The sequence below is a fragment of the Lagenorhynchus albirostris genome, chromosome 1, assembly GCF_949774975.1.
Source record: "Lagenorhynchus albirostris chromosome 1, mLagAlb1.1, whole genome shotgun sequence".
NCBI lineage: Eukaryota > Metazoa > Chordata > Mammalia > Artiodactyla > Delphinidae > Lagenorhynchus > Lagenorhynchus albirostris.
The window spans coordinates 173,736,661-173,748,735 of NC_083095.1; the positions used below are offsets into that span (position 1 = coordinate 173,736,661).

General features: G+C 39.0%; 1 protein-coding gene across 10 annotated transcripts in view; it reads left to right on the top strand.

Annotated features, from left to right (window-relative positions):
• ABI1 (abl interactor 1) overlaps nucleotides 1-12,075 on the top strand; it is a 104,291-nt gene that overhangs the window by 31,067 nt on the left and 61,149 nt on the right. For all 10 annotated transcript variants that reach the window (XM_060160464.1, XM_060160501.1, XM_060160474.1 and 7 more), the window contains exon 2: nucleotides 11,581-11,748. In XM_060160464.1, the coding sequence (XP_060016447.1) occupies nucleotides 11,581-11,748 (168 nt within the window). The remainder of the gene's footprint in view (nucleotides 1-11,580; nucleotides 11,749-12,075) is intronic.

Sequence of the window (12,075 nt, forward strand, 5' to 3'; positions counted from 1 at the left end):
AGGTTATTACAAGATATTGAATATAGTTCCCTGTGCTATAAATACTTGTTGCAAACCACTGGTAGATCTTTGAGCAGTGCACCTAGTTGTTTTGTCTTGAAAGAGATGGTTAGAGATGTGGACCCACTCTAATTCATGGCAGTAGCTAATCGTTCGGCTAATTGATGATGGGCTTGGAAGGAACATAATTGGAAGTATGGGGAATAGATATATAGATATGCTTCCAAACGGACACAGAGTAATATTTGTGTTCATTGTGAATGCCCATCAAAGAGCAGCCTCAGCAGAGAAGGATCTTAGTGATCAGGTGGACAGGACGTTACCTCTGGATTTCACCCTCTTTCCCTATCCACCTCTATCCTTGCCCAGCGAGCTCATGAAAAAGACACTGGTGGCAGGCATGGAGATTGTGCATATACTCAGAAACATCGTTTTCCACTCACCAGACCAACCTGGCTACTGCTACTGCTGAATGACCACCTTGCCAATAGCAGAGAGCCACCAATGACCCCCTAAGAGGGCACCATTCCTCTGGAGGGACCAGCCAGATATCTGGTGGCAGGTGGTTGGCATTGGACTACTTCCATAATGGAGAGGACAGCACTTTTTTCTCCCTGAAAAAGCTGCTTACTCTGGGTATGGATTTGCTTTCCCTCTCTGCATTGTTTCTGCCAAAACTCTTTGTGACTTTCAGAATGCGTTAATTATGTCTTGGTATTTGATATCACATTGCTTCTGACCAGGCAGTTCATTTTACAGCAAGTGAAATGTGTCATTGGGTTCATGTTCACGGAATCCCTGGTCTTACCATGTTCCCCATTAGCCTGAAGGAGCTGAATTGATAGAACAGTGGAATGTCCTTTTGAGGACTCACTGCCCAGTTGGTGGCAATTCTTTGCAGTGTTGGGGTAGTGTTCTCTACGATGTGGTCTAGTCTCTGAATCAGCCACCGGTGTGTGGTGGGGTTTCTCTTGTAGCCAGCATTCATATGTCAGGGAATCAAGAGGTGGAAATGAGGTGACGTTTTCTCACGATTACCCGTAATGATCCACTACCAAAAATTTTTCTTCTGTATTCACAACTCTGGGGCATGCTGGTTTAGAGTTCTTAGTTCCAAAGAGAGGAATGCTTTTATTGGGGAATGCAGTGCTGGTTCTATTAAACTGGAAGTTGAGCACCAGTCACTTTGGCTTCCTCGTGCCAGTGAACTAACAGGCAAAGCAGGAGATTACTGTATTGGTTACTGTGATTGATCCTGACTCTCAAGTGGAAATTGGGTTGCTACTGCACAATGGGGGTAAAGAGGAGTATGTCTGGAATGCAGGAGATCCTCTGGAGTGCCTTTTACCACTCCTGTCTCCTATGATAAAAAAGTTAATGCAAAACAAAAAACAACCCATTACAAGTAGGACTGCTAATGGCAGAGAAGGTTTGAGTCAGCCCACCAGGCAAGAACAACAACCATATGAGGTGATTGCTGAGGGCAAATGAAATATGTAATGGATAGTAGGAGAAGAAAATTATGATAAACACCAGCTATGACCTCATGACCAGTTATAGAATGAAAACTCTAGTAGTTATGAATATTTGTTCTGTATCTTAATATTTGTGTACATAGTAACCTATTCTCTGCCCCCCCATTCTTCTGTATTTAACTTAAGGTGTCTAATTAGTGGTTAACGTTGTATTTCAATATTTAAGTTACTGGATATCAAAGGGGAAGTACAACTCAACTAAGAAAGGAAAGAACATTACTCAAAGAGAAAAGTAGACTTTGTACTCTCTTTTGGGGAGATGGCATCTTTTTGGTTGTATGAGGGATGGTTGCATTATGTTAGACTGAAGCGTGATTTTGCTGTTGTTTTTATTTAGGAGCTGAATATGATGACAGAGGTGTGTGTGTACCATATTGACAGAGGGTATCACGGTGGTTCATACTATATCAGTTTACTTAAGGTGGAATTGTGTATGGCATAGTTATAGTATGGTTCCTTCCCTGCATGTTTGTGGATTAGAAATGGCTAAAAGAGAATTTGTGTAAGCAACACTCACTAACCTCTGAAGGTTTTTGTGGTAAGATGCAGTGAGAGATGCAGAGGTGTTGGTGGGTTCCAACTTGACCTTGGTCTCCTTTGCTCTGCATCCAGCTCTCTTTCTTGGTTGCTGATAATTTGATCAACAGTGGCATCAGGCCCACTCACCTGGTGGGAGACCTACAGCTTCCCAGATCTCTCCATGAGTCTTTCCGTTGCAGTTGCTTTTCTGCAGCTGGATGTGTTAGGTGTCTCAGATAGACTATTTGATGACTCTCTGATCCTCATACTTCCCTCTGGGACCTTCACAACTTTCCCAGCTATTCCTATAATTGTGTAAAGTAAAATTCTATAATTTCTTATTCTGTAACTCATAGTGGTTCTACTTCCCAGTTTGAATTCTGACTTAATGCATTTTCCTTGTTGGTAAATACCTAGATCACTTTTATTGACTGCACGGCATTCTAATACATGAATATTTTAACCACCAGTCATTGGCCATTTAGATTGTTTCTAGGTTTTGTGGGGTTTTTTTTCTGTTACAAACAAAGGTGTGGACATTCTTGAGCATACAGTTTCTTTGCACTTGGCCTTTTATTTCTTTTGGGTAATTCCTAGAAGTGAAGAATATATGCATTTTAAAGAACCATGATACATATTGTCTAATTGCACCCTCCAGCAGAATGTTAAAGTGCTTGCCCAGGCAACACTCCTGATCGTCATGGCTCTTTCAGTTTAATTCCTTTTAAGAAGAAATAAGATTATATGAGAAGATAATTAGTTAACATGGAAGGAGTTGATGGAAGGAACCCAGTGTCTTGGACTCCTGTGCAATATATCCTGTCAACAATACACTGACATTATTTAACTTATTTAATACATTTAACTTATTTTGTGTTTAAATGTAGTTGCTCTTTCTAAAACTGGGTTTTTACAGGTTCTCATTAAGCCTGTTTTTTATAAATATAATTCCTTTACCATCCTGTAGTATGGTACAGGATGGTAAAGGAATGAGTCTGGATTAAGTGTCATTGACTGAGGCTATAATTAGGGTAAAACCTAAAGTTTCAGAATGTAATTATTTGGTTTTTGGAAATGCCCTGGAGTTATAAATTGACTTGTGAAGGTTTAAAAACATGATCTATGTTAGAGTTGAATTTGGAATGTTATTTAATAAGTATACCAGCTAACGGGCTTTCCTGGTGGCACAGTGGTTAAAAATCCGCCTGCCAATGCAGGGAACATGAGTTCGAGCCCTGGACCAGGAAGATCCCACATGCCGTGGAGCAATGAAGCCCATGCGCCACAACTACTGAGCCTGCGTTCTAGAGCCCACGAGCCACAACTACTGAAGCCCGTGTGCCTAGAGCCCATGCTCGGCAACAAGAGAAGCCACCGCAATGAGAAGCGCATGCACCGCAATGAGAAGCCCACGCACCACAATGAAGAGTAGCCCCTGCTCACTGCAACTAGAGAAAGCCCGCGCACAGCAATGAAGACCCAACGTAGCCAAAAATAAATAAATAAATTTATTTAAAAACAAAGTATATATATGAGTATACCAGCCGTTGATTGTTCTGTGTTAGCTCTTCAATTAAAGAAGAGCGTGTGCAACAACTCCCATGCCTGTACCTCAAAACTGTGTGACACAACAGGCAGCAGGGATTTCCCCTGGATTTTGCTGGGAATGAAAGGACTATTAGGCAGTTAGCAGTTACTTTAAGTGGGAGGTGGTGGGGAGGAGCTGTGCTAGAGCTTACAGTGACTAGGTTTCAACCTGAATTGTTATGCAAAAATTTATTCTTCTTGCTGGATATTTGCTGTAACTTGGTAGGGTTTCTTTTTGTTTCCTTTTTATTTTTATTGGAATAGGTATTGTGTTGGAGAAAAATTAGATCCTTTCAATGTTAGCTAGGTATTGAGTGTATGCATACATACCCTAATCCCCATGGCTCCAACCAGGATTTGGCCTGTGCTCTTTTTTCCTGAATCCTCACATCCCTCTCCACGAAGTGATTATGGATTCCTCCTGGAAAGTTTCTCAAGTCTCAAACTAACCAAATACCTAGGTGGCCTTCAGCAAAGTAGATGTTTTGTTTTGTGTGTATAAAACTCCTCCTGTTACAGGTATTAAAAGTTGACATTTTAAATCCTTCTCATTACCATTAACATACTTCTTTAAAAATAAAAAGAGTTTTTAAACTTTATAGAGTGTATTTTAGCCGTTCTAAGAAACTTTCTCCTCACCCCCGCATATTAACATTTCTGTAACTGGGATGCATTTTACAATTAATGTTGTCCGTAAAAAGCTATCAGCCAAGCAGCAGTTGTTATTGTTCCCAGTTGTCTTTGTATGAATTTGGGTGGTTTTGCTGTTGGTATAACTGTATTATTGCAACCTGTCAACAAACCATTTAAGGACCATTTGAGGAAAGAAAAGAGTCAAACCATTTAAGGAACATTTGAAGAAAGAAAAGAGTCTTGGGTTTTCTCTTAAAAAAATTTTTTTTGATACCTCCTGGTAAGATTAAGGTAGCACCAGCATCAAAGTTTACAGAATTAGTGTCAGGAGCTTGGAGCAAAGTCCTGGGAATAAAGGTGGAACCTTATTTTAAAAGATGTATCACACGTAGTAGGAAGTTCACAGCATCTCCTATATATTATTCCAGCCTCTCTGTTTAATCTGAATCTGATCATGAGGAAACAATCAGACAAATCCAGGTTGTAGGACTTCCTATAAGACAGCTGGCCTGGAATTTTAAAATAATGTCTATGTTTTGAAAGAGAAAAAAAGATCAGGGTTGGGAGGGGTTATTCTAGTTTTAAGGAAACTGAATAGACATGACTGTCAAGAGCTGTGCACAATCTTTGGTTACATCTTGAATCATACAAAACAAAAGATGTAAAGAGTTTGTTTTGGAAGTTGGAAAAATTTGAAAATGAGCTCTGTAGCTGGTATTACTCTGTGATTAAGAGTGACATACAAAGTTCACCATCTAAATCCCAAAGAGCATTTTCTTTTAGTATAAAATAAAATTTCTTCATAAGAAAGCATTCTGACGTAATTGAGTTGGCAGGTTTTTTTCTGAGTGATACATAAAAATGGTGCCTCTGACATAGCTGTTTTGTTGGAGTCATTGAAATATGGTGCTTTTTGGTAGATGTGGGCTATTTTGTAATGAATTATCATGAAATATCTTCCATTTTTTCATTGGAAAAACCTTACTTAAATATTTGAAATATTCTGTGGGAAAAATACTGACTGGAAAAGTTTCTGGCAAGTTTGGATTAGAGTTAAGTTAGAAGTTGTTAAACAGATACAGTGTGGTGACATTTCTGCAAAGAGTGGGAGGAAAGGTAAAGACAGAAGCAAGATGGTTAAAACTTTTTTTTTAAATGCCCATGAGACCCCTGTTTTGTTACCTAAGCAGGGTTTTAATTGCAACCACTTGCAATTAGGACACAGAGAAATTATTGTTCCTCAAAGAAAACAAACTATTTTCAAATCCTCTTGTCAGACTTTAAAGAAGGTTCAAGGTAAGTAAGAAAGAGAACATTTTAATTTGTCATACTATTTTTCTGAAATGTTATTAGGCTAGTACTGTAGGATATGTGCTAGGTATAGGCTCTGTTTTCCCTGTAGGACATCTTGCAATAGTTGGGCCCTATATTAGAAATGATGCTCTTAAAGTTAGTTTATAGGTTAGTGTTTGTTTGGAACTTAATTATACAGCTAAAATGTTACAGAGAAGAGTTCGGAGAAAGTGATTAGTTTTATTAGACTTGTAAAATAAATAAACAAATACTTTTTTTCTTTTGGCCTCACCGCGTGTCTTGAGGGATCTTAGTTCCTCAACCAGGGATCAAACCTGCCCCCTCTGCAGTGATAGCACAGAGTCCTAACCACTGGACCTCCAGGAAATTCCCAATAAACAAGTACTTTTTTTTAAAATTTATTTATTTGTTTATTTATTTTATTTATTTTATTTTTGACTGCGTTGGGTCTTCGTTGCTGCGTGTGGGCTTGCTCTCGTTGCAGCTACGTTGGGGCTACTCTTTGTTGCGGTGCGCAGGCTTCTCACTGCGGTGGCTTCTCTTGTTGTGGAGCACCGGCTCTAGGCTCCTGGGCTTCAGCAGTTGCAGCATGCAGGCTCAATAGTTGTGGCTCGCGGGCTCTAGAGCGCAGGCTCGGTAGTTGTGGCACATGGGCTTAGTTGCTCCGCGGCATGTGGGATCTTCCCGGACCAGGGCTCAAACCCATGTCCCATGCATTGGCAGGCGGATTCTTAACCACTGCGCCACCAAGAAGTCCCAACAAGTACTTTTAATAAATCAACAGTAGTAGTGTTTGAGGAATACAGATTTAAGGTGGAGCTAGAGCAAAATGACAGTATTGATGTTTTGGTATTTATTTCATATGATATAAAAATATCTAGGGCTTCCCTGGTGGCGCAGTGGTTAAGAATCCGCCTGCATCTGGGAAGATCCCACCTGCCGCGGAGCAACTAAGCCTGTGTGCCACAACTACTGAGCCTGTGCTCTAGAGCCTGTGAGCCACAACTCCTGAGCCCGTGTGCCACAACTACTGAAGCCCATATGCATAGAGCCCGTGCTCCACAACAAAAGAAGCCACTGCAATGAGAAGCTGTGCACTGCAACGAAGAGTAGCCCCTGCTCGCCACAACCATAGACAAGCCTGCACGCAGCAATGAAGATCCAACACAGCCAAAAATAAAATAAATAAATTTATATAAAAAAAGAAAAACTTCCTTAAAAAAATCTGTATTAAAATGGGTATTTTAAGATATTTTCTAAGGGTCCTGACTTCATTTAAAAATCAGTGAAACTTAATTTTTAATATATTTTAGATATAAAACTTTGCAAGCATTATAAAACCAAGTAAAATGTGAATTTTTAAAACTAAATATGACATTTATTGAAGTTGAAGGACAGATACATGGGGTTATCATATTACTCTTTCTACATATATATAAGACTCTATGCTAACCAGGGGAACAGTAGGAGATATTTGTAATTCACTGTACATGTTTTCCATTGGAATCCTACAGCTACGAAATAATGCCATCTCTTGTTTGGTTATTTAGAGGAAGTTGGATTTGAACTTGCTTTTCACATTGATGCCCTGATTAAAATCAGGGTCTTAATACTAGAGGAATTAAAATGAGAGTAGGCAACAATCAGTTACTGCCATAATCATGAAGCTATTGAAAATTGTTTTTTAAATAAGAATAGGAAGAGAAAAATAGCACATGGGAAAATGCTCATGGTATATTTTTAAATGAAAAAGGTTATGTAGCTATAGAGTATGGTAAGTTTTACATTCTTGTATACATACATGTACTTGAGAGACTTTGAAGAAAATACACTAAACTGTTAACAAGGTCAATTTGAATGATAGGACCATGGTACATTAACTTTTCAATTTCTCTCTCTCTCTCTTTGTTAAAAAAGCAGGCAAAAATGAAACCATATAGTATTTTTTTCACTTAGAATGCATTCCTTTTTAAATTTTTTAATTCATTTTATTTTTGGCTGAGTTGGGTCTTTGTTGCTGCACGTGGGCTTTCTCTGGTTCTGGTGAGCGCAGGCTTCTCACTGCGGTGGCTTCTCTTGTGGAGCATGGGCCCTAGGCACGTGGGCTTCAGTAGTTGTGGCATGCGGGCTCAGTAGTTGTGGCTCACGGGCTCTAGAGCACAGGCTCAGTAGTTGTGGCTCACAGGCTTAGTCGCTCTGTGGTATGTGGGATCTTCCTGGACCAGGGCTCGAACCCGTGTCCCCTGAATTGGCAGACAGATTCTTAACCACTGTGCCACCAGGGAAGCCCTGCATTACTTTTTTTTTTTTTTCCCCTGCATTACTTTTTAAGCATACTCATGACAAGGATGTTCTCTCTATCTCTTTTGGGGTTTAAGTAATTACTTGTGATAGAGGTAGAAAGGTTTTTCTTGTGGTCGTATGTGAAGGTTGAGAATGAGGGAGAGGAAGTGTGGTTAAAGATAAATGTATAGTTATGAGAGAGATTGCTTATAACTCCGTAATTTCCACTTTAGGGAGTGAAAAATGAGATTATTTTGCCTGTGTAGTCACCTTGAGGGGCAAGAAAAGGACTTAATAGGAGTAGTTTTACTTGAAAAGTTTCTTTTCTCTAGCTAAGCTTGGTATCCACAGGTGGATAAATGAGGAAGAAGAGAGCTAGTTTTATATATGGGCTCTTCAGAAAATTCAGTTATTTAAAGAATTTCCTGTTTAGTTCTTGGCTACATTGTTTATTTTGAGTTTAGCTCTTTTAAATAATTAACTTTTCCTTTAAAGCTGAATACTTTTATTTCCATTTTAAGCAAACTTCATAAGTGGCATAAGACAGGGATGGCAAATGGGTTACGTATCACGTGTCAGCTCCTAGAGTGATTAGTTAAAAGTATATAGACTTTTGTAGGAAGACTGCTATAATTGATTAACAGTGTCTGTTTCAGCTCCTTGGAGAAGTGCTGGCTATTTGTCTTCTGGTTTATAATCCATTTTGTGTGATCCTTTGGAACATACTAAGGCTGCTTGGTAGTTAATACAGTAAAAGCACCAAAGAAGGGCTTCCCTGGTGGCACAGTGGTTGAGAGTCCGCCTGCCGATGCAGGGGACACGGGTTCGTGCCCCGGTCTGGGAATATCCCACATGCCGCGGAGTGGCTGGGCCCGTGAGCCATGGCCGCTGGGCCTGCGTGTCCGGAGCCTGTGTTCCACAACGGGAGAGGCCACAACAGTGAGAGGCCCGTATACCGCAAAAAAAAAAAAAAAAACACCAAAGAATGAGGGAGACCAACTATTGGATACTAAACTTACAAACCTGAAATAAGTGACAACAGTAATTCTTGTGCAGATTTAACTTTTAAATCCATGGTCTGTAGAGGAAATTAACTGTGACTAGAACTGCACTGTCTCCAGTAAGGCCACAATCTACATATGGCTCTTGAGCCTTTAAAATGTGGCTAGTTTGGGAAAATGAATTTTAAAATTTTATTTGATTTTAATTATTTTAAATTTAAATTTAAAATAGAAGCAGTGTAAAATGGTTTCTGTTAAATACAGCTTTACTTTTTTGGTAGGGCTACATTTTACTTTAACCATTGCATCGGAAGACGCATGGGAAGTTTTTACGTCTAGGCCTGGAAGTAGCACCTGTATCTGCTGTCATTCCATTGACAATACTTAGTTAACACATCCATCACTTTATGTATATCTTTTTTTTTTTTTTTTTGCTGAGAACATGTAAGTTCTACCCTATTAGCAGATTTCAGTTATGCAGTACAGTGTTAACTACAGTCACCATGTTTTACATTTAGGCCTTTTCGTTGGACAGAGTTAGGATATTGATATATAATACGTGATAAAATCAAAATTAGGTTCAAGTGAATGCTTTCAGTTTAAATCCAGAGCTATAGTTTTTTCTTAACTTCATTCTTCTTACATCAGAATCTCTTTTGAATTATGCCAAACATCTCAGGTCTCAATGACTTAAACATAAGTAATGACTTGCTTTGTCCCACACTACACAAACAATAGTCTCAGGATAATAATTCCAAAAAAACCATCAGCAACAAAGTGATTGAAAACAGCTTTAGTATTTTTTTGTTTTCCTCTTTCAGTTGTTTTCGTCCTAAGGATAAGCTCCATTAAGAATGTACAATCAGGGCTTCCCTGGTGGCGCAGTGGTTGAGAGTCTGCCTGCCGATGCAGGGGACACGGGTTCGTGCCCCGGTCCGGGAAGATGCCACATGCCGCGGAGCGGCTGGGCCTGCGCTGCTGGAGCCTGTGCTCTGCAACGGGAGAGGCCACAACAGTGAGAGGCCTGCGTACCGAAAAAAAAAAAAAAAAAAAAAAGAATGTACAATCAAAATTTCTGTGCTTTGAAGCCACTTTTAGGATATTTTCTTTCTGGTTAAGCCACTAATTGGATGCACAGTTAGGCTCATTTGATTAATTTTACATTTAATTTTGGGAAATTCCTTTTTAAAATTTAATTTTGTTATAATTGTATGAATTATTTACATAGTTCCAAAAACAAATCTAAAAACAAGGTATGTTTAAAGAATCTTATCCATGTTCTCGCCAACCTATTTACCCCCGACCCCATATGTAATTATTTTTTAAAGATGTTATGTTTTATCCTTTTTTCTTAAAAAATAAAAACATATATTTATGTATCTTTCCCCATTTCTTAAGTAATAGCATTCAATAAACATTTTTATTTTCTATCTTTTTTTTTTTCACCTTAGCAATATTCTGGAGATCGAGTGTAGTGGTAATAACGACATCTCTCAACGTTCCTTCTTAGAGCTGTATAGTACTCTGCTGTTTGGAGGTCCCATAGTTTATTCAGCCAGTCCCCCATCACTGGTTATATCAGTTGTTTCTAGTCTTTTCTATTGCAAATAGTGCTGTAATGAATAATTACATAATATTTTTGCCAGTGATTATTTGAGATAGATTCCTAAAAGTGAAATTACTGGGACAGAAAATAAGTCCATGTGTAATTTTGCTGGCTATCACCAGCAGTATTATCAGAGAGTCTTTCCCACAACTTTGCAGAGTACCTTGTCCCACTTTTGGATTTTTGCTGGATGGGTAGGTGAGAAATAACATCTCATATTAGTTTGCATCTGCATTTCTTGTCTGTGATGAGCGATGTTGGATTTTTTAAAAAAAGGTTAAGAGTGGTTGCATTGCTTCTTTTTTTTTTTTTTTGAACTGTTAGATCTCTGTTCCATTGTTTCTATTTATTCTCGGCCTTTTAATTTTTAGATTACATAGTGTTATACAAGTTGCTGGCCACCCTGCTCCCCGCCCCCCTCCATTCCCTCCACCTCCCCCTGCCCCCCAGAGTTTATCACTTGTATTTGAATTTTGCTCTGAACTTTGTCTCTGAACATTTCTTACTGTTTGACTCTGACTTGTGTACTAGAGTTTGGGAAGAATGGATGGGTAAAGGGTGGGGTCATAAGATTTACAGTAGTTTTTGTGGAGATGAGAAGCTTGGTTGTAATGGTTAATGGGGGGTTTGGATTTCTGATGGTGATTAATGTAAACAGGAATGTAAGGTAGAATGGATTTATAGTCCATATCACTGGACTAGTAGATGTGATTTTTTTGTTAAATTAACATTTGTTAATTAGAGCCCCAGGGTGTCATGGATGGTGAGCTCAAGGTTCAACAAAAGACTGGAAGGGAAAGTGAAATAGAGACATTTATTACTCACAGGTCCTGGAGGAGATACACAGCATGCCTTGAGGGGACACGTGGCGAGGTCAGTGCAGGGTGCAGGCAGAGAGTGAGCAGTAGGACCTGAGGCACGTGCCTTTATTAGGGTCCAAGGGTAGAGTGCTTTGTGGTTCATCAGACAGGTCCGATAAATTTTTTGATTCAGTTGGGCTTTTCTATTAAAAAATATAAATTATAACTCTACCTTTCTATAGAACAGATGTTTAATGAATGTTAACCTAAATAAATATTGGTTGCTTTTGTTCTTATTTCAGGCTACAGACAAGAGAAAAGCTTTAGAAGAGACCAAAGCCTACACAACCCAATCCCTAGCTAGTGTTGCTTATCAAATAAATGCATTGGCTAACAATGTACTCCAATTGCTGGACATCCAAGCCTCTCAGCTTCGGAGAATGGAGTCTTCCATCAATCATATCTCACAGGTAACAGCTTGTAAAAAGCTTTAAATTCACATTTAATTAACTGGCAATATAGTATCAATAGGTAGCCTAGAAATATGGAGTCCTTACTCATTTTCTTACTGACTGACTAGTCATTACCGCTTTCAGCTTTAGCTTTGGGTTCAGTAAGCCTACTCTTCTTTTTTTTTAAAGTTTTTGTGTGTGTTTGGTAAAATATACATACCAGTGGTTATTGGTCTGTGGTTTTGGTGTTAGTGTAGTGCTGGTCTTACAAAATATGTTGGACAGTATTCCCTCCTCTTCAGTTTTATGGAAGAGTGTGTGGTATAATTGATTTTCATCCATTGC